Source organism: Anoplophora glabripennis, unplaced genomic scaffold (genome assembly GCF_000390285.2).
Source record: "Anoplophora glabripennis isolate ALB-LARVAE unplaced genomic scaffold, Agla_2.0 scaffold268, whole genome shotgun sequence".
Taxonomy (NCBI): Eukaryota; Metazoa; Arthropoda; class Insecta; order Coleoptera; family Cerambycidae; genus Anoplophora; species Anoplophora glabripennis.
Window position 1 is genome coordinate 147,830 of NW_019416436.1, and position 23,904 is coordinate 171,733.

The 23,904-nt window shown below is 34.0% G+C and overlaps 2 protein-coding genes across 3 annotated transcripts; both read right to left on the reverse strand.

The window, feature by feature from the left end:
• Positions 1-1,197: 1,197 nt before the first annotated feature.
• Positions 1,198-3,626, reverse strand: LOC108904325 (zinc finger Y-chromosomal protein 1-like). 2 transcript variants are annotated; one of them, XM_023454546.1, is made up of 5 exons: positions 3,484-3,626; positions 3,080-3,379; positions 2,754-3,022; positions 1,492-2,486; positions 1,198-1,407 (listed from the first exon to the last, which is right to left on the reverse strand). In XM_023454546.1, the coding sequence occupies exons 1-4, from the start codon at positions 3,598-3,600 to the stop codon at positions 1,538-1,540; spliced, it is 1,635 nt and encodes a 544-aa protein (XP_023310314.1). In that variant the 5' UTR covers positions 3,601-3,626; the 3' UTR covers positions 1,198-1,407; positions 1,492-1,537. The 2 variants fall into 2 exon arrangements, with proteins under 2 accessions (XP_023310314.1, XP_023310313.1); XM_023454545.1 differs by having other exon boundaries at positions 1,198-2,486.
• Positions 3,627-15,226: 11,600 nt separating this feature from the next.
• Positions 15,227-21,165, reverse strand: LOC108904327 (zinc finger protein 415-like). The gene is made up of 6 exons (XM_018706841.1): positions 21,049-21,165; positions 20,647-20,946; positions 20,328-20,596; positions 19,800-20,079; positions 19,484-19,706; positions 15,227-15,270 (listed from the first exon to the last, which is right to left on the reverse strand). Exons 1-6 carry the CDS (start codon positions 21,163-21,165, stop codon positions 15,227-15,229), a joined length of 1,233 nt encoding a protein of 410 aa, XP_018562357.1.
• Positions 21,166-23,904: the final 2,739 nt, after the last annotated feature.

The following is a 23,904-nucleotide window of genomic DNA, read 5'->3' on the forward strand; positions in this document are numbered from 1 at the left end:
AAAATAAATGTATCAAACAAATACTTATTTAAACATAGGAAATGAAGGTGGTTTCTTTGAGGAAAAAACTGTTAATTGCATGTTCTGCATAGTAAACCGTCTCCTCGTTTAGAATACACATGTACACATATAAGATTCACTCTGGATATTGGTAACGAAAAATATATATTCTTAAACGTAGAAGAAGCAGGTGTATATTACAAATTGTTCATTTTAATACATTGTTACCACAACACTAGTCCGAAAACACTTATCTATTTCTGTTTCAGTGAATTTTGTTTGAACTGATTTGATGAGGGTGTGGCATCTTTAATGCGGAAAATTAAAAACCTAGACTATTGACAATAAATGAAGTAAAATAATATATGCTAACATAAGGCGCGATTATGAGATTTGAGTATCAAACATATCTTCCAAAAAATTACAAGAAATGACAAAGTGTTAATGCCGGTCCTGTTTAACATAGCGCAAAAAACATTGACCTAGTCCGCACTCCTCACGGCACCTGTGGAGTGTCAGTCAGTGTAAGTACGCTTTTGACTTGCGGGTGAATTGTTGCCAAGTTGTGTCAAAAAGATCGCGCTTTTACTGTTTAGACGTTAAGTGTTTATTCAAGACGTTTCTTATTTTTTATTTTTTAAGTTATTGTTTTAACTAAATCGGCAATGGATAACGAGGACAACAATAATACGTTTACTACTATCGAACGATAGGTACCGGCAAGTTTGCATCTTTTTTGTTTGTCGTGATCCAACCTATCACTTGCTAAAATAATAGTAGTCTTTTCTGTAACACCATGGTACTTTGTTTCTACAAACCTCTTGTCTGGGATTGCTCATTATCATTTACAGTGAAATAACTAACTAATGAATTTTATGTTTATTTTTCCTTTTAATTAAAACGAGAGGATTGTATTAAACTGGCCAAAATTATTTATTATCGCATTAAAACATTTTATCTCTTTTGTGTGTATTTCATACATTTTAATTTGGCAACACTGTTTTCCGCAAAGGCTCGACTTTCTGTTAAGTTCGGTTCGGCAAGCTTGCGCTGATGTTAATCCAAAGGCATGACATTTTTGACCAGGACCGTACTAAGATTTATTTCTTCGCTACAAAATTGAAGTTCAATGTTCTTGACAAAACGTGGATATATGAATTTCTTATATATGACTTTTTTATTGCATATATTCCTAGGAATCTGCATTTTATTTTTTCTGCACCGAAGACGCCACACCCTGTATTTATGGTTAGTCCCTTAAATGCCTCCATTTTTGACTGGATTTTGCGCTTCAACGGGCCACACTTCACACCCACAAATGTTTTTTGTGCATCAGCAGATATCTCCTTAGAAACTTTTTACGCTTCGTTTCAGAATCACATTGATGCATTTGAACCTGCGACATACCTTTGTGCATCATCAGATGACAGATACAATTTTTCTTATACATTGAGTCATATTTACTAAAACTGCATGCTCATACATACTCACCCGAACGTTTACACTCGTGAAGGCTCTATATGCTTCATGTAATATTTTATACCACTCCTGCATTGGGATTCATAATCACAGTCGGTACACCTTCTCTATGTGCCAGTTGGTGCCGTTTGATATAACTCTTAGATTTACTTTCGAAATCGCAGTCGTAACATTTGTATGTTTGAACCTGTGAAGGACCTTTGTGTTTCAGTTGGTGTTTTTTCATATAACCCATGTATTTAGTTTCGAAATTACAGTCATTACACCTGTACGTTTGAACCTGCGAAGGATCTATATGTTTCAGTTGATGCCGTTTGATATAATCCTTGGATTTAGTTCTGAAATCGCATTCCTTACACCTGTACATTGGAACCTGCGAAGGATTTTTGTGTTTCAGTTGGTGGTTTTTCATACTAAACTTGTATCTAGTTTCGTAATCGCAGCCATTACATCTGTACATTTGAACCTGTGAAGGGTCTTTATGTTTCAGTTGGTGCTTTTTGATACAACTCTTGTATTTAGTTTTGAAATCACAGTCATTACACCTGTACGTTTGTACCTGCCAAAGATCTTTGTGTTTCAGTTGGTGTTTTTTCATATCACCCTTGTATTTAGTTTCGAAATCACAGTCGTCACACTTGTACGTTTGAACCTGTGAAAGATCTTTGTGTTTCAGTTGGTGTTTTTTCATAGCACCCTTGTATTTAGTTTTGAAATCGCAGTCATTACACCCGTACATTTTGACCTGTGAAGGATCTTTATGTACCAACTGATGTTTGGTAAAGTTTATCTTCTTCTTTGATTCGTATGTGCAACCATCACATTTATAAATGGGCAGTTGTAAAGTGTCCTTATTCGGTAATGCGGTGTATTTTTTGTCGTCCTGCTTATCTTTCGTAGTACAATCGTTTGTCGATTTATTCTCATGTTTACATCCATCCTCTTCCTCATCTCTAAGGACACTCTTCATGAATGATTCACTATCGGAGCTCTGCAGTAGCGAGTCACTGGAAAAATTACATATACAGGGTATTTTCCCAGGTGAGATGTTAAGTTCCTGAACTCCACAAGACATTATTTCAGTTTTATTATCATATAAATCAAATTCTTGATGACAATTAGTAATATTTTTATAGAAGATATGTTAAAAATAATAATTAATTATGCGGGAACCCTCAGAAATACAGGAAATTAATGCAAGAGAGGCAAAAATAAATAAGATCTGGAGTTATACAATTACCTTGTCAAATTTTGTTAAAATAGTCTTCTCTTACCTGCTTTCCTCATCTTCCGATTTTATATCGATACTTTCAGCTTTAATTGACATTTCCGTCCCATTCATATCGAATTCTATGTCCTGGTTTTCAGTCTTAAGGAATAAATCAGATCGTGACTTATCTATCTGACTTTCTGTTGCTGCGCTATTAAAAATACCTCTAATTTTTTCCTGTACTTCCCTGCAATTTTTTAGGAAACTGTTGTGGGTGCACACAGAATCAAAGCATTCCTTACATATAACGGGATCTTTGATGATGTTTATAATCTGCAAAATATAGTTTTCTAAATTCTGAGAAAGGCAAGTATTTAATATCGTTCATACCAATTCAGGAGCCAGTTTCTCGATAGCTTCGAGTTCCTCTTCACGTATGCACCTAAACTCACTTTCTACTGGCTCCATACACAATCGACATATTTTCTGACCATCTGAAATATCCATTGAGTCGGTTGTCATTTCCTTCGTATACACATCTCTAATATCGAGCTGTAACATTTTTTCACAATCCAAATATGGAATAATTGTGTAATCGGTCTTCAGACAAGCTGACTTAAATTCTAATGCCGCATATAATTTTCCTCTGCAGGCATTACATATAACCTCTTTGCCCTCGCAATCAAATTTCTGAAAAATATGCAGCTTTAACCAGAAAGTCAGTAACTGTGACAGAAAATATCAGCAGAAAAATCAATTGAAATAGTAAAAAGTAATAGGTATGATTGACTTACCAATTTCAGCAAAAGAATATCTAAAATATCTCTAATAACGTTGTTTATTACCTCAAAACCTTCAACGGTCACAGTTTTGAGGCAAAGCTTGCACGAAGTTTCTTGAACACCAGACATTACAACAATTTTCTTTGAAATGTAAATTAAATATAAAACTTGTGTTGATTATTTAACCTCGATGAAAACATCGATAATAGTTATTGTTCTTCTTCGTCTTCTGTTATCGGAACAACAAGAATGGATATGTTGGATTCTTAAGAATGACGTTTATCGATTATCTATAAAACGAATCGAATCAAATCTGACAATTGACAGATGCCGAATGTAAACTTTTCATCTGAAAAACCTGTTTTTTGCTCTTGAATTCGCTTTGAATATAACTACGGTTGCATTATCTGTGTTAAGTGTAGTTTTTAATTTACTTGAAACAAAGTAGTAACTGTAATGTATATTGCATTTGAAAATTTTTTCTAACAGCAGATGACGTCATCAACGAGATGGCGAATTTGGATTTGAAGCGAATTATAACTATAGCTGTTTTCCTTTTACAAATTTTTATCTTAGCTAAATTTCAGTTTTCTTACATAATCTTGGTTGGATTAATTTCACAAAAGGAACACGGTGATTCTTCTGTCAAATATCATCAGATCATAAAACAATGCATAATACCAAATTTATATTTCCTGAATCTGTAAACTCACGTTAATCGTACTCAACAGGATATACCAAGCATTTCTTGTCCATAAATAAGTCATCTGTAAAAGCAAAATAAAATTGCTTTAAATATTTCAATGTTTTTCTTACAAGTCTACGGGCTTCCTCTACAGGGTGTTTCATAATTGGATGTCAATATTGAAGGGTGTTAATCTGTGCGTGATTTTAAGACAAAAAGTTCATATAAACATAGGTCCGTTTTCGCTTTATTTTTGATATACAGGGTGATGAATATCTTTTTGTAAAATTGTTTTTTTTAATAACTCCGAAACTAAATTAGATAGTTTTATAAAACTTAGTATGTGTAAACTAGGTGCAGAGACACGTCTTTTGCATAATAAACGAATTTTCATTTTTAACCAGTGGCGTCCCAATTAACTTCAACCTCATTATTTTGAATGAAAAAAATGATACGCCACTGCATTTTTGAAAAACAAAAATTATTGTATAAATGGTGCTTTATTTTGTAATAAAAAAGATCTCTTGAGTTTTTTTCTTATCTTGCACTGTTTTTTAGTAAAAAAATAAAGAACAACATACTAACCCACATTGAGCCAAACAGAAAGCATGATATAAAGATTACCTAGTAGGCTGTGGTTGTTGATTACTGTTGTGATTTATTAATTTTGACAGTTCAGTTCATTCAACTCAATTTTGATACTTAAAATACCTGTACAGTGTTATTTGATAATGGTTGAGTTTACTAATCAAGAGTTGGCAGACATTCATTACATGTATGGCTTGGCTGATGGCAGAGCGCCAGAGGCTAAACGATTATATCAAGAGCGTTTCCCGAATAGAGTCACACCAGATAGACGAACATTCTCAAACATACATAGAACGTTGGCTGAAACAGGTACTTTTAAGCCAAATAATCAATTAAAAGGTGCCCATCGGACTACTAGAACTCCAGAAGTTGAAGAAGCAGTTTTAAATTCAATTGATGAAAATCCTAATATTAGCACTAGACAAATTGGAAATAACTTGAATATCTCGCACATTCTAGTTTGGAGAATTCTTCACGATTTTCTGTTATACCCGTATCATATTCAACGGGTCCAAGCCTTACTTCCTCGAGATTTTCCTTTGCGAATCAACTTTTGTCAATGGTTTTTGGAGAAAATTGCGCAAAATCCCTTGTTTGACTGTGAAATAATGTTTACAGACGAAGCTAACTTCTCTAGAAACGCTATAAGAAATTTCCATAACAATCATGTTTGGGCCGAAGAAAACCCGCATGCAATTGTGAACTTTAACAATCAAGAACAATTTTCCGTGAATGTTTGGGTTGGAATTGTTGAAAATCACTTAATTGGACCTTTTTTTCTGCCACAAAGGCTAGACGGCCGTACATATCGTCGGTTTCTAGAGGAGGATTTGCCCGTATTACTTGAAGAAGTGCCACTTTTAACTAGAAATAGAATGTGGTTCATGCATGATGGTGCACCAGCTCATTTCCATCGAGAAGCAAGAGAATATTTAAATCGCACATTTCATGACCGATGGGTAGGCCGTGGTGGACCCCAACAATGGCCCCCCAGGTCCCCAGATTTGAATAGTGCGGACTTCTTCTTATGGGGGCATCTGAAAACTCTGGTTTACAACACTCCGGTTAACACTGTAGAAGACCTGAGGAATCGCATAAGAGCTTCCTGTGATGTAATAAGGAACACTGACAACATTTTTCAAAGAGTCCGCACTAATATGAGAAGAAGAGCTGAAGCATGTATCCTTGCAGGTGGAGGGCATTTTCAACAACTGATGTAATTGTTTGTTTTTTTCGTTTCACAAAATTGTTATTTGTTGATCGTCAATCGTAATTATTAATAATATTATACAATAATGTGTATAAGTTATCTAGTAAAAGAATTATTTCCATAAAATGTGTAAAAAGTACTTCATTCCACGTACAGATAATTATTGTTGTTCTTTATTTTTTTACTAAAAAACAGTGCAAGATAAGAAAAAAACTCAAGAGATCTTTTTTATTACAAAATAAAGCACCATTTATACAATAATTTTTGTTTTTCAAAAATGCAGTGGCGTATCATTTTTTTCATTCAAAATAATGAGGTTGAAGTTAATTGGGACGCCACTGGTTAAAAATGAAAATTCGTTTATTATGCAAAAGACGTGTCTCTGCACCTAGTTTACACATACTAAGTTTTATAAAACTATATAATTTAGTTTCGGAGTTATTAAAAAAAAAAATTTTACAAACAGATATTCATCACCTGTATATCAAAAGTAAAGCGAAAACGGACCTATGTTCATATGAACTTTTTGTCTTAAAATCACGCACAGATTAACACCCTTCAATATTGACATCCAATTATGAAACACCCTGTATATTTACATTAATAGTATAAATTTTATCTACGGGATCTATTTAGGCTTATTAATATTTTTTTTCAAAAACAAAAAGGATTCCCCACTAATGGCAAGAAAACCGAACACCAAATATCAAATAAACTGTTATATGTTTTGTAAGGTAAAAGATATAAACTTAACTTCTATGTTTATATAACCTTGTAGTATGGTAGATTAGATTTGGCGTAGGTATGGTGGGAGGTAAATAGCTCAGTTAATCTTAAAATAAGAAAATAAAAGGAACAGGGCATTAAGGAAGATTATGTTAGATTAACTAGAATTGGTGTAAAAGGAAAACGGCTATTATGTTTTTCCAAGTAGACAGCGCTATCTATCAATAATTGTAGACACCAACGTCTTGTTGACTAAAATATTGTACAGTATATTTCAATCAACGACCCCTATTTTATTTATATTAGTACTATTTTTCCCGAAAGATGGCGCCACAAATTTAATTTCTGTCTTAATTTTAGCATCTCTTAATTTCTAGACGTTATCAGTTTGGTTTAGACTGATCAGTTTGCACCAAAGACCTCAGAATGACGAGACAAGTAATTCCCTATGCATTGCAAAGGAATTGTTTTGATTTTCCACAACTTGAGACATCCTGCTATTAAACAAGGATGAAGATAGTTCTTTGTTTACTAGGGAACTCTTAATCAGTGGCGTGTGTGTTAAAAAGGGTGATACATTTTAATATTTGTCTAATTTATATATGTAGTTACCGATTTCACACCTAATTTGGTTTTAAAATAATGTTAATGACTTCTTTTTTAAATAAATAGAACCATGTTTGTTTTACTCCATAACGGCACTTACTGCCGAAAAAAAGTAATACTAGTTACAACAATCTTTATTTTCTCAGTAACAATATACATCAATATGTTAAATAATACTAATTAATAAAAGTTTTTACCAGTTCAAATAGGAATCACAAAGTTACAGTTACAGTTACATATAGTATGGTAGCTATACTATACTCGTATACAATAATATGCATATCAAGTAGGACAATTAAGTGATAAATGAAAGAGAAATAGTAAATGGGGTTATTACACATATTTTTAAGTTGTTTAATTCTTAAAACAGATTTATTGGATCTAATTTGTTATGGTGACAATTGCTACAAAGTGATCCTGAATTATGTGCAAAAAATTGTTTATACAATTTTAATAGGGGTCCTGTATTTTGACTAAACGAACTTGGGAACTCAGGAACTGCTGTGTACCTTAAGATAAACTCGGCCACCAGGTCTTATTAAGAAATCACTTGATGTGAAGTGATCTGAACATACAACACTATCTTTAGGACTATTTTCCTTTCCTATGCAGCTCAAAATGCGAGAGAGCCAAACGTCTCGGCGTTCAACATTCGAAGGAATCCTAAAATCAAATTACCTAGGTATATTTCCTTTTAAATAATGTTGCCTTTGCAATTCATGTTACTTTTTATTTAACCGTAACACACAATTCACGTTTTAAAAAAATATTTTATATTTTCAATATTATTGCACGGGAAATTTTCTATTTCAAATTTTGTTTTAAACTACCGTCTGTTATCTGTTACGCCCATGGTAAATCTACCTACCTGTGAAAAGAGCGATTGCCTCCACTTTTAAAGCGAAATCTACATATAACACAATATTTTCCCATTGTCTATTCACAAAAACTATAAATTCTGCCAAAGAAACTAATAATCCACGGTAAACACAACGTTAAACTCAGTAAGCACGCAAAGAATGGAGGCCGATAGTCGTAAACAATAATAAACATCTAGCATAGAGCAAGTACTGCGTGCGCACCTTACCACATGGCTTTAGCCAATAGGAGGCTGAGTTCTCAAAATATTTACAGTAGAACAAAACAAACCAAGACAATGCACTGTCTATCCTTTCTGAGGTCGTTGGTTTGCACTGTTTGCAGATTTTTATGTACTGAAGATCAAGAAGTATGTAAAAACAAACAAAAGTAAAGAGCTGGTTTAAACAGGTTAATACAGTGTAATGCATATGTAATGAAATTATATTTAATGCATTTAATCCTATATACATATAATATAATCATATAATAGTGCACAATAAAAGCTAAAGATTTAAACTTATATTTAGGCCTTAAAATAATACTAAAAAAATACAATAGGGAACAGTGTTAATACAATAATGTTTCTTTGCACTTGTAATACTGTTCCCCCCTACACAAAATACGAAGAATTAAGTGAAAATTATAAATTACATTGGAGGCAGGGCAGTGGGTATAAGTGTACCGAGAAAAATTAAAAGGGCCAAAAAAAAGTAACAAACACTTACTTAAGCATGGAAAATAAAGGCAAAATTTGGTTAGTTAACAGCCTCTCAAGCTAGTCTTCATAATCTTCCCATCCACATGTACACAACTCCTAATTGTAAGGACAACACAATTAATTTAGGACAGGACAAATAATGAATATCAGGCTGGAAGTGTGAACTGATTTTATACAAATACAATTTAAATGAAATAAAAAAAGTTCCCACTGCCAGGTACATAAACATTTTCGAAGCATTGCTTTCTGGTTTACCGCAACGCTTGTCTCGAAAATCATGTGGACAATCGAAGTGAGGAGGAGGCTTTGAACATTTTTATAAAAATATTTCAAAACTTCCGACATATTATCTAACTAAACCAATGCTTATTTATTTTACTGTTTAGTATTATTGCATATTTATTTTGTTCCTACTTTTTTTGCAGTTGTTTAAATTACACATACACATTTAACATTCACTCTGAATATTGGTATGTAATGAAAAAGATATTTTTAAACATAGAAAAAGCAGGTGTATATTACAAAGTATTCATTTTAATGCATTGTTACAAAAGCACAAGTCCAAAATCACTTGCCTCTTTGTGTTTCGGTGAGAGTTGTGTGTTTGAACCGATGTTTTTCACGACAGGCTTTACATTCTACTTCATATTCACATTATCTATGGTCGGTCCCTTAAATGCTTCCATTTTGACTGTATCTTGTGCTTCAATGGGCCTTACTTCACACCCACAAAAGTTTTTTGTGAAGTACATGCATGCTCATACACTCGTGAAGGCTCTCTATGTTTCAACTTGTAATATTTTATACCACTCCTGCATGTGGATTCATAATCACAGTCGGTACACTTTCTCTATGTGCCAGTTGATGCCGTTTGATATAACTCTTGTATTTAGTTTCGTAATCGCAGTCGTTACCTACACTTGTACATTTAAACCTGCGAAGAATTTTTATGCTTCAGTTCATGCCGTTTGATAGTAACCCCGTATTTACATTTATAATTGCAGTCGCTACACTTGTACATTTGCATCTGCGAAGGATCTGTTTCAGTTGATGCTGTTTGATAGCACCCTTGTATTTAGTTTTGTAATCGTTACAAATGAAGATTTGAAGCTGCGAAGGATCTTTATGTTTCAGTTGATGCCGTTTGATATAATTCTTGTATTTAGTTTTGTAATCGCAGTCATTACACCTGTACGTTTAAACCTGCGAAGAATCTTTGTGTATCAGTTGGTGTTTTTTCATATCACCCTTGTATTTAGTTTCGTAATTGCAGTCGTTACACCTGTACTTCTGAACCTGCGAAAGATCTTTATGTTTCAGTTGGTGTTTTTTCATACCACCCTTGTATTTAGTTTTGTAATCGCAGTCGTTACACCTGTACAATTGCACCTGGGAAGGATCTCTATGCTGCAGTTGATGCTGTTTGACACAACTCTTGTATTTAGTTTCGAAATCACAGTCATTACACCTGTACGTTTGAACCTGCGAAGGATCTTTATGTTTCAGTTGATGCCGTTTGATACATATCTTATATTTAGTTTTGAAATTGCAGTCATTACACCTGTACGTTTGAACCTGCGAAGGATTTTTGTGATTCAGTTGGTGATTTTCCATACCACTCTTGTTTTTAGTTTTGTAATCGCAGTCGTTACACCTGTACAATTGCACCTGGGAAGGATCTCTATGCTGCAGTTGATGCTGTTTGACACAACTCTTGTATTTAGTTTCGAAATCGCAGTCCTTACACCTGTACTTCTGAACCTGCGAAAGATCTTTATGTTTCAGTTGGTGTCTTTCCATACCTCTCTTGTATTTAGTTTCGTAATCGCAGTCGTTACACCTGTACAATTGCACCTGGGAAGGATCCCTATGCTGCAGTTTATGCTGTTTGACACAACTCTTGTATTTAGTTTCGAAATCGCAGTCTTTACACCTGTACTTCTGAACCTGCGATAGATCTTTATGTTTCAGTTGGTGTCTTTCCATAGCACTCTTGTATTTAGTTTCGTAATCGCAGTCGTTACACCTGTACAATTGCACCTGGGAAGGATCCCTATGCTGCAGTTGATGCTGTTTGACACAACTCTTGTATTTAGTTTCGTAATCGCAGTCGTTACACCTGTACAATTGCACCTGGGAAGGATCCCTATGCTGCAGTTGATGCTGTTTGACACAACTCTTGTATTTAGTTTTGAAATCGCAGTCCTTACACCTGTACTTTTGAACCTGCGAAAGATCTTCATGCTGCAATTGATGATGTTTGATATAACTCTTGTATTTAGTTTCAAAATCGCAGTCATTACACCTGTACATTTGAACCTGTGAAGAGTCTTTGTGTTTCAGTTGGTGATTTTTTATATGACTCTTGTATTTAGTTTTGTAATCGCATTCATTACACCTGTACATTTTGACCTGTGAAGGATCTTTATGTACCAACTGATGTCTGATAAAATGTGTCTTATTCTTTGATTCGTATGTGCAACCATTACATTTATAAATGGGCAGTTGTAAAGTGTCCTTATTCGGTAATGCGGTGTATTTTTTGTCGTCCTGCTTGTCTTTCGTATTACATTCGTTTGTCGATTTATTCTCATGTTTATATCCATCCTCTTCTGCATCTCTAAGGACCCTCTTCTTGAATGATTCACTATCAGAGCTCTGCAGTAGCGAGTCGCTGAAAAAATTACATATACAGGGTATTTTCCCATGTTAGGTGTTAATTCTAGGGGGTGATAGGTTATTGCAAATGCAATTATGCAAGTTTCTGAACTGCACAACACATTATTTCAGTTTTATTATCATATAAATGAAACTCTTTTCATGACCCAGTGATTAAATTGAAGGTAATTTGTTTGGGAATGGGGTCAGTTTTTAAAGAAAACCAGTTTATTGGTAACGTTAAACGTCGACTAACCAATAAACTGGTTTTCTTTAAAATCTGACCCCATTCCCAAACAAATTACCTTCAAATTAATATTTTTATTGAAGATATGTTAAAAATAATTAATTATGCGGAAACCCTCAGAAATACAGGAAATTAATGCAAGAGAGGCAAAATTAAATAAGATCTGGAGTTATACAATTACCTCGTAAAATTTTCGTTAAAATAGTCTTCTCTTACCTGCTTTCCTCATCTTCCGATTTTATGTCGATACTTTCAGCTTTGATTGACATTTCCATCTCGTTGATATCGAATTCTTTGTCCTCGTTTTCAGTCTTAACGAATAAATCAGCGGGGGACGTGTCTATCTGTCTTTCTGTTGCCACGCTATTAAAAATACCTCTAATTTTTTCCCGTACTTCCCAGCAATTTTTTAGGAAACTGTTGTGGGTGCACACAGAATCAAAGCATTCCTTACACACAACGGGATCTTTGATGATATTTATATTCTGCAAAGTAGTTTAATTAAATTGCGAAAAATGTAACTATTTAATATCATTGATACCATTTCAGGAGCCAATTTCTCGATAGCTTTAAGTTCCTCTTCACTTATGCACCTAAACTCACTTTCTACTGGGTGCATACACAAACGACATATTTTCTGACTGTCTGAAATATCCATTGACTCGCTTGTCTTTTCCTTCGTATACACATCTCTTATATCGAGCTGTAACATTTTTTCCCAATCCACATACGGAATAATTGTGTAATCGGTCTTCAAACAAGTTGACTTAAATTCGAATGCTGCGTTTAACTTTCTTCTGCAAACGTTACATATAACCTCTTTGCCGTCGCTATCAAATTTCTGAAATATATGCAACTTTAACCAAAGAGAAAGAAAATAACTTTGGCAAAAAATATCAATTATTGTTAAGTTGCTCTAATGTGTTGAGATGTCCGAATTGAGATATACAGCGCATCTCAGAAGTAACCCAAAAGATTCGTATTTTATTTTGTTACGTTTTCACAAAAATGTTAAGATACGTCAATTAGTAAATAAATAAATAAACCTATGACGTCATCGACATATTTTTTAAATAGCACTACCTAATTTTTTAGGCATAAATGGATAGCCCCAAAGTAGGCCAAACCCTATATCGACGCATTTTCCTTCAAAAGGGCTATCCTTTTATGCCTAAAGAATTGAGTGCTATTTTAAAAAAATTTCGATGACGTCATAGATTTATGAAACAGAGCGCAAAACAGGTTTAAGCAACGTGACAAAACGACAATTCCTATACAGGATGTTTGTAAAAAAGTGCGAAATATTTTAGGGGGCGGTTGCCGAAGTTACTTTGTGAAAAAAGTTCATACAAACCTAGGTCGAAATATGTATGCCTCGTTTCCGAGATAGTGTTTAAATTTTATTTAAATTTATTTTTTTTATTTATTTTTATTAATTGCTTCAAGGACTTTCGAGGAATAAATGTGCATTTTTTGGGGTGATCTCAATGTTTCCACTTGCACCAGTGGCATTCGTGCAAGAATTTTAATAAAAAAAAAATTGTACGCTTTTTCCTGTTTGATATTTCTCTAGAAATCCTCCATCAATTCTGAATGAAAATGGTCTCTTCAATTTTTTTCGTAGGCTGCACCGTTTTTGAGGAAAAAATAGAACATATTTTATTGCAAGTCGTGTGTATTTTTAATTTCTATTCAGGCATTATCTATTAGGTTGGTGCCAATATTTCTAAATAAAGTACAACCGTCACATTTCGAGTCAATACCTTTAAAACTCTGAAATAATTAATAAAAATAAATAAATCATTAAAATTTAAACACTCTGTATCTCGGGAACGAAGTATATTTCGTCCTACATTTATATGAACTTTTTTTCACATAATAACTTCGGCAACCGCCCCCTAAAATATTTCGCTCTTATTAACAAACACTCCCTTTTACCGATCGCGTTAAAATTTAGCACGTTTATTTGGACTACTACGGCACATTATTTCTTACAGCTTTAGTCAAATCAATATACTGGGTGATAGTTTCTCCGGTTACCTCTCCATTTTATCGTTCAAAACATTTAGGGCCGCTTGTTCATTTCTAAGTTTAAACTAAGTTCAACTGAACTCCAGTTAACTGTGAACTACCGTTCAAAAAAGCTTGCTTTGCACAAGTACAGTTCAACACCGGGTCACTTGAACTTTGAAATGTTATAAAGGGGTCGGCATAAGTCAGGCAACGCTTTCGAAAAATCGGCATAAGTCCGGCAACGCTCATAAGTCTGGCAACGCTGTCGAAAAAGATTAAAACGAAGCATGTTCGTGCTTCAGACGGAATTCACCTTCTGTCCGCATATTAAAATTATTTGTTTTCTCTCTATAAATTCTTTGTGCTCTTCGGTTTTCATTATGGTTTTCATACAAATCAATTAATTCCAAAAAATCTTCGTCATCGGTTATATTTTCATAATTTCTTGCCATTTTCAAAACAAATTGCAACAAATAAATACGTATTCACTATAGTGACAATAACAGTTAGGTAGCAGTCACAATTTTGACAGGCTCTTGAACTTCGGCTAACAGTGGTTTATCTTGACGGAGGGCTAACGGTAGTTCAATTGCTGAACAACTCATGTATAAGCGGGTCAGATATGTTGAACGAAGTTCAGCATTGAACGAGGTTTAAACTGGCATTGAACAAGCGGCCCTTAGTGGTTGTATTTTAAATGGGCGGCAACATTGAAAAGGTCGTTTTAACTCCAATACGCTCGAGTTCACTTATACGTGCCATTTTGCGAGAAAATTATTCACACTAAATGTATTTTTAACATGTGTTGTCAAGATAATCATATTAGACAAAAGAACGACGCGGCGTTGTTATGGAGGTAGAAACTTTCAAAGATAACTTGATGCACTAAAATATATTTGGATAATTTATAAGAAAATGATTTTCAAACTTCGATATCTCAAGAAGAATTAAGTTTAGGTACATGATGTGCTATAGGAATCTTGTTTAGAATTTCGAGAAGAATTGAAATTAGGAATAACATACAGGGTGTTCCAATAAAGAAAAAGCAACATTGTTTCGTCATAACTTCTCGACTGATCTTGAATACTTAATTTTTCTTTATCGTAATAGATTTAAAATAACCATAAAACGTTTGTGTCTTATGATTTTTCGATAGCTATCTTACTCTAGGAGATAATCGACCGTTTCCAAACATATCAGCGACCCCGAACTAATACATATCTATCACTGACTTACCAATTTCAGCAAAAGAACATCTAAAATATCTCTAATAACGTCGTTTATTAGCTCAAAACCTTTAGCGGTTACAGTTTTGAGGCAAAGCTTGCACGAAGTTTCTTGAACACCAGTCATTGCAACAATTTTCTTTGAAATGTAAATACTAAATATAAAACCGTAATTAGTGTTAGTTGTTTAACCTCAATGAAAACATCTAATAGAGAGTTATTGCTCTTCGTCTTCCTCTTCCTCTTCTGTTATCGGAACAACTAGAACGATAAAGTCTCGTCTCTAATTCTTGCTCTATGAATTCTATGATTACGAATTGCTGAAAAAAATTGACGTAACAATTTTTCTTGTACCAGCGCCAATCTGGTTTTCAAAACGTGGCGCTGTTGGTTTACATCTAAAAAACCTGTTTTTTATCTTAATTTGTCTTTGCATATAACTATTACGGTTTGCATTGTCTGAATTAAGTGTAGTTTTCAATTTACTTGAAACAAAGTATGTAGTATCTATAATGTATTTTGTATTGGAAAATTTGTTCTATGAGCAGATGACGTCATCAACGAGTTGCCGAATTTCGATCTGATGCATATTGTAACGTAACTATATATTATACAGGGTGCCCCTGAAAAGAATGGACAGCGCTTGACCACAGGTTTCGTAGACCAAAATAAATCTATTTAGCCTAACGTCAGATATGTGGCCTAACCCTAGATAAATGATACTAGGCCTAACATACATAATCCAAAAGTGCATGCCTACTGAGATATAGCCTTTTAAATATAGAACATATAACCCAGTTTTTTTCAAATAATTTGAAAACTGTTTTTCTTAGAAACTTCAAATTTGGTACACATATTTTCTTATATAAGTGCAACTTAGTGTATTTGGTGAGAATACATATACAGGATGTTCTTTTTCTAGTGCCTGTGCGGCACTGTCTATCCCTTAACTTTTTTGTGTGTACGCCAGTGACAGAATTTATATTTTTAAAAATAAGCACTATTTTAGATTTTTTGCCTCATACAAAATTTTGATATAGTTTATGGATTTTGAGTAAAATTGGCATTTTCTACACATTAAAAATATAAAATCAGCTTAAGATAATTAGATCAGTTTAGTACGAGATGCCATATAACAAAAAAACAAATTGATAACAGTAATCAGAACGGTTCAGCGTCAAGCTAGATGTCATTTAATTTTAACTTACTTTGTTTTTTTAATCTTTTCCTTACTATGGCTGCAATTTATACTTTTGCTAAACAAACTGATATGTTACTAGTTTTGGGTTATTGTGATGGAAATTGTTGTGCTAGTGTTCGAACATATGCTGTAAGATTTCCTAATTGAAGAATTACAAATCACAAAACATTTGCTAATGTGGAGAGACATTAAATCTTGGAAAACGTACGGCTAGAACTATTCAGCTGGAGAACAAATTTTGGAAAGGGTCGAAGAAATTCAACAAGTAAGTAAAGGGCGTTTAGCGGCAAAGGTTGGCTTTCAAAAAGTTTCGTTAATAGTGTATTAAAAGACCAGTTATTGCAGCCATTCCACTTTCAATCAGTTCAAGAACTTTTAGCCACCAACAGATCCTCCGTCACGTCTTGCTTTCATAGTATTCGGGAACTCAGAACGAGAGACGATAATATCCACAAGAAAGTCCTGTTTACAGGCGAAACCTATTTTAAAAGAAGGGGTATTTTTAATTCACTTAATGAACACGTTTATTGTGATGAAAAACCAAATGGAATCAGTAGAAGACGGTTCCAACATGAATTTAAGATTAACGTTTGGGTTGGTATTATTGGTAGTATTTTAATTGGTCATGTTATATTACCCGCTACATTACACGCAGAAAATTGTTTAGAATTTCTCCAAACGAGATTACCCTATAAGCCTGAAGAGTTACCGATAACACTACGAACGAATACTATTTTCATGCATGATGGGGCTTTTCCCATTTTGGCTTACCGGTACGACAATACTTAGATGAGCCCTATCCTAACAGGTGGATAGGTAGAGGAAATAATGCCCCTTTAAAATGGTCACCTCGATCCCCGGATCTAAACCCATGTAATTATTTCCTTTGGGGGGCGTTGAGAACCACAGTTTATAGCTTTTCAGTGAATACAGAAACGAATTATGGGAGAGACAAAATGAAAGTAATGTAATAAGTTATTGGATAAAATTCATTTTAATTTCCTAAAAAGAAAATTAATGCCTGCGCTCAAGAACAAGGAAGGCGTTTTGAGTATTTTCTGTAAAATTATTTTAATGTTATTACAAATATCAATTTAGATTTATTTAAAATATTAATGTTGACTTTCTTGTACTATTAGTTGATATTGATTATTTAAAATACTAGCGTTGATTTTTTATTTTATTGATTGATAATATTAAGGGTGACCATTTTTAATTTTTGAGGTACAGATTAGTGACTTCTGCCCATATTTTCTATACGGCCGGCAGCACTAGTTGAAGTAGGTGTATTAGGATTATTATTAATTATTATATTAATTAAAACCCAGAATGTCGGTGTTAAATAGTTGTAATGACATATGAGCAATTTAAATTTAAAAATGTTGTTGTCTCTGGCAAGGGCCAATAACGAGACAGTTCGTTTAGTATTGTTGTAACGCTCACATGTGCTTCGCACAGCAGTTATACTTGTTACATATTATTTCATTAGAATAAAATTCAGTCCTCTAAAAAGTTCAAAAGTGTATTTATTTCCATCATTCGAGGAAGTAAGACAAAACAGTCGGTCTGAAAAATGTTCGAGACAACGGGAACATGCGAAGGATGAGCCTTGGAATCGGGATGATAGAAAACTATTTTATCTAGTACACGGGGACGCGTGTGAATTCGGAAACACAGTCAGCACTCACTCTCCGTGTCAAAAATTCGATTTTTCGACGAAGTAATATCAGTCGGACGGTGACCCAAACGCCAACGTCACAAATAAGCGACTCGGGATTATTTAGAATCACCGCCGACTAATACATACTACGAGTAGTAAATATAAAATTAACAAACTATTATTACATACACATTTTTTTTTAATCGCTGTTGCATAACACTGCATCATTAGCTTGCAGGTTCTCATATACCGGAAAAGACAACGTGATGCTATGTAAAAACAAACAAAAGTAAAGGTTTCCGTGTTTTATAGTCATAAGCACAACACAAATAATTAATTTAGGACAGGACAAATAAGGAATATCAGGCTGGAAGTGTGAATTGATTTTGTACAAATATAAATTAAATTAAATAAAAAACTTCCCACTACAAGGTACATCATAATTTTCGAAGCACTGGTTTCTGGTTTACTGCAACGCTCGTCTCGAAAATCATGTGGACAATCAAATACTGAGTTTCTAAGCTAGAAGTGAAAAACGGGACAGATAGTGTTGCTAAAAACCACCCCTGCATAAGACTGGCAAGCGAAGGAGGCTTTGAACATTTTTATAAAGATATTTCAAAACTTACGGCATCTAAACAAGTACTTATTTATTTCTTCTTAGTTCATATACAAAGTTGAGTTTACAAGTCTATGACATCGGCAACACAGAATAGTTGATCTCTCAACGCATAAATACCACATTGAAGTCAGCAGTTCTCAACAGTTTTCTATTAAGAAAATCATTGCATATATATTTTGTCCCTATTTTTTTTTTAAAGAAAAAACTGTTAACTGCATGTTCTACATAGTAAATCGTCTCGTCCTTTAGAATACATATGTGCACATTTAAGATTCACTCTGAATATTGGTAATGAAAAAGATACATTTTTAAACATAGAAAAAGCAAGTGTATATTATAATGAATTTATTTTAATGCATTGTTACACAAGCACTAGTCCAAAATCACTTGTCTCTTTGTTTCGGTGAAAATTTTGTGTCTGACCTAAAGTTTTTGAAGACAGGCATTACATTTTATTTCGTATTCACATACTTATGACGGGTCTCTAATTTGTGCTCCAATGGGCCGTACTTCACACCCACGAATATTTTTTGTGCATCAGCAGATGTCTCCTTAGAAACTTCTTAAATGCTTGGTTTCCGAATCCGATGCATTTGAACCTGCGACATACCCTTTGTGAGTCAACAGATCACAGATAAAGTTTGTCTTATATGTACATTTGATAAGAACATTGCTTCATCATACAAACTCACTCTCTATGCTTCAACATGTGACATTTTATACTACTCTTGTATTTGGATTCATAGACACAGTCACAGTCATCTGGACCTGTAAAAGATCTTTATGTTTCAATTGGTGCCGTTTGATATCACTCTTGTATTTAGTTTCGAAATCGCAGTCGTTACACCTGTATCTTTATGTTTCAGTTGGTGATGTTTCATATCACCCTTCAATTTAGTTTCATAATCGCAGTAGTTACACCTGTACATTTGAACTTGAGAAGGATCTTTATGCTTCAGTTGGTGCACTATGATATTTTTCTTGTATTTACTTTCGTGTTCGCAGTAGTTACACCTGTACATTTGAACCTGTGAAGAATCTTTATGCTGCAGTTGATGACTTTTGATATAACTCTTGTATTTAGTTTCGTAACCGCAGTAGTTACACATATACATTTGAACTTGAGAAGGATCTTTATGTTTCAGTTGATGCCGTTTAATATTCTCCCTGTACTTAGATTCATAACCGCAGTCCTTGCACTTGTACATTTGAACCTGCGAAGGATCTTTATGTTTCAGTTGGTGATGTTTCATGTCACCCTTGAATTTAGTTTCGTAATCGCAGTCGTTACACCTGTACGTTTGAACCCGAGAAGGATCTTTATGCTTCATTTGGTGCCGTTTGATATGACTCTTGTATTTAGTTTCGTAATCGCAGTCGTTACACCTGTACATTCGAACTTGACAACGATCTTTATGCCTCAACCGGTGCTTCTGAAAAAAATTTTTATTTTCCGTTTCATATCCGCACGATTCACATTTATACACTCCCGAATCGTTCTGTGCTATAAAACGGCTCTCGCTTCCAATTTTGTAAAAGACACTCTTCTGGAATGGTTCACTATCGGAGCTCTGCAGTAGCGAGTCGCTGAAAAAATTACATATACAGGGTATTTTCCAAAGCAAGGTGTTAATATTAGGTTATTCCAAATGTAATATAAGTTCCTGAAATCCACAAGGCATTATTTCAATTTTATCATATAAATCAAATTTTTGATGACAATTAAGTCATATTTGTATTAATGACATGATTAATGGAAATAATGAATTATGTGAAAAACCTTAGAAATACAAGAAATTACCTTTTAAATTGATGTTACGATAGACGTTTCTTACCTCCTTTCCTCATCTTCCGATTTTATGTCAACACATTCAGCTTTGATTGACATTTCCATCTCGTTGATATCGAATTCTTTGTCCTCGTTTTCAGTCTTAACGAATAAATCAAATGGAGACGTATCTATTTGACTTCCTGAGGCTGAACTATCAAAAATACTTTTAATTTTTTCTTCCGACTCTAAGCAATCTTTAAGGAAATTATTGTGAGTGCACACAGAATCAAAGCATTCCTTACATATAACGGGATCTTTGACAATGTTTATAATCTGCAAAGTATAATTTTTTGAACAGAAAAAATATTTAATATCGTTCATACCAGTTCAGGAGCCAGTTTCTCAATAGCTTCAAGTTCCTCTTCACATATACACCTAAACTCACTATCTACTGGCTCCATACACAATCGACATATTTTCTGACCATCTGAAATATCCATTGACTCGCTTGTCTTTTCCGTCGTATACACATCTCTTATATCAAGTTGTAACATTTTTTCACAATCCAAATATGGAATAATTGTGTAATCGGTCTTCAGACAAGCTGACTTAAATTCTAATGCCGCATGTAATTTTCCTCTGCAGACATTACATATAACCTCTTTGCCCTCGCTATCAAATTTCTGAAAAATATGCAGTTTTAACCAGAAAGCCAGTAACTGTGACAGAAAATATCAGCAGAAAAATCAATTAAAATAGTACAAACTAATATACATTTGACTTACCAATTTCAGCAAAAGAACATCTAGAATGTCTCTGATAATGTTGTTTATCACTTCAAAACTTTCATCGATTACAGTTTTAAGGCAAAACCTACACGAAGTTTCTTGAAGGCTAGTCATTACAATAATTTTTTTTGAAATGTAAATCTAAAACTGTGACTTGTATTGGTTGTTTAACCTCAATTAAAACATCGAATCTAATAGATTTATTGTTCTTCTTCCTCTTCTATTGTCGGAAAACAAGAATGAAGTCTCGTTGATAATACTTGCACTATGATTACGAATTGCTGAAAAAACAATGTTTCTTTACAGATCGCTAATAATCTGCTTCTTCAGAACATGGTGCTGTTGGTTTACATCATGATACGTAAGATATAAAGACGTACAATTTTTACGTTACGTATAAATCGCAAAGTGGGAAGAGTTGTGACAAGACAAAGACAGGACTGGTCCTTGCCTACTAGAGGCACCCTTCAATGCTAAATGAGCGAACAGACGTATGAGAGAGAGAAAGCAAATAAAACCGTTAGGTATCTCTCTCACTCCAATTCAACAATCACTCCATTCTCACTCCAACAATTAAACGATATAAAAACGGAAAATAGAAATAGTTTACTTCCATAAATGTTTTAAGTAGATTCCCTCGAATTTTTTGGTTAATAAAAGTGTAAATTATTAAAATAATTTTTTATCAATACTTATAAGTTGTTGAATGATGTTAAATAGAATTTAATTAACAAGCGTCCCTTTTTTTTCAATGTTGGGCAATATTTTGTTCGAGGCTTTTATTAGAAACGAAAAATATCCGCCTGAGGATCTCCAGCTGTCACAAACTACAGAAACGGTCCACCAGGTATACTCGACACTAGTAGTGAAACAGGTACCCAAATCCGTTTATCGTAAACCCATCAACCGTTTCTAAGGCAACAATGGTCCGACAAACACCCAATTGTTTATTATTACCCCGGTGACTCAACCACACTTGTCGAATCGATAGGAAATTACCGAAATGATCAATTCTGTGCTCCCACACGACGACACAGCGCAGGCTCTCAGGTAGATTGTTGACTTCCGCGGCGTTGCCGGTTGACCAGAGATTAAAAACGCGTGTGAAGTGGGTCTTTGACTTTCGAAGAGAGTAACAGAGATGCGACTCCTATTATATTATTTTAAAGTCACTCTAACAGGGATGCTTACGGTTTTATAGTTCGTGTTGGAATATTTTTACATTTCTCTGGGTGTATCCTACCACAATTGCCTCGAATGAAATGTAAATGGCGCTGCATTTTTAATATAGAGCAGTGTGCGGCGCAAGTAAAAAAAATGAGTGGCATTTTTTTCTCTCTTACGCCGAAATAGTTGTTTTTCAAAAACATAAGTCGTGTTGACACTTTAATTCTGTTTCCTAAGTGTCAAAAAGTCAGTCCAGTTAACTGGAAGGAAAGTTTTTTTGCTTCAGAACGAAAGCAATGTTTTTCTTTTCATACATCTGTAACTGTTATTGATTTAATTTGGATAAATGGTTACGAAATAAAAAGTAAATACAGTAAAATGTAAGCAAGTTTAATTATCGAATTTGTGTAGTAGAGGTGAAAGCCTAAAGATGTTACAATTGGAAAAAACACGAAAGAGAGAAAAAAACTTTTTTCCAAAGCAAAAATTGGAAAAATTGGACGACTCTTAGAGCAGACTCCACATATATTTTCCTAGAGTAAATTTCAATGAATAAGAAAGTAAAATATTTTAACAAACCTCGTGAATACCCATTATTAGAATACCTAACCTCAAAAATCACCATAAAAGAACTTTGTAAAAATCTTGATCCAACTGATTTATTTTCAATAAAAAATTTCTATATCTATTTTTTTGTGACACAGATGGAGTTATTTTCGATTTATTCAACTATACAGAGTGTTCTACAAGCTCTATGACAAACTTTGACAGATATATACAGGGTGTCTCACGGCCCATTAGAATTATTTCAGAGACTACTTCGATTTGAATTTTGAAAAAATGAGATACTGGGTTTTCGGGCATGCCCTTCTCAACTAAAATAAGGGCGTCCACGTAGCACTTCCGGTTATACCGGAAGTCGCCATCAACTTGCTTATTTTAATTGGAACACCCTATATATTATTGCAATTTTGGATTGTACGTGTTATTTTACGTGGACTTTTATGAAATTTCCCTGTTCCTAAAATTAACCGTTTTCGAGATAATTATATTTTTGTTCATAAAAATGGGGAGAAACAGTGGTTAGCTTCAAACCATGTGTTTTATAGTTAGAAAGATAAAGCAACAATATTTATGGGGGGGGGGATAACTAGACCCCTAAGCTTCCCATCCATACCCCCATTGTTTTAGTTGAGAAGGGCATACCCGAAAACCCGGTATCCCAAATTTTCAAAATTCAAATCGAAGTAGTCTCTGAAATAATTCTAATTTGCCGTCACCGTGAGACACCCTGTATGTACATAGGCCCGATTCGTTTTTGTTTAGAAGTTACATCCAATTTCCAAATTGCTCTGTAGTGTCGAAATTTTACCGTTCTTAAGTTACCTACAATTTTCTTATAATTTTTACATAATTTCATAGCTTTATTTATATTTTTGTTCCTTTTTTGTTGTTATTTTCAAATATTTGTACACTGCTACGTATTTATTCATCCTATAATGGGGTTTCCTTCCCGCTGGATGAATTAAATTAAATACATCTCCTTACGTCAACGCGTTCGTTGGTAAGAGCTTTATTTCCCCACTTCTTGACATCCCCAGAGCAACCGGCAACGCCGCGCCCTCGCCAAACAACAAACGCGGGCGGCTTGAAAACAAACGAACACCTTTGCGGCTGTGGTGCAGA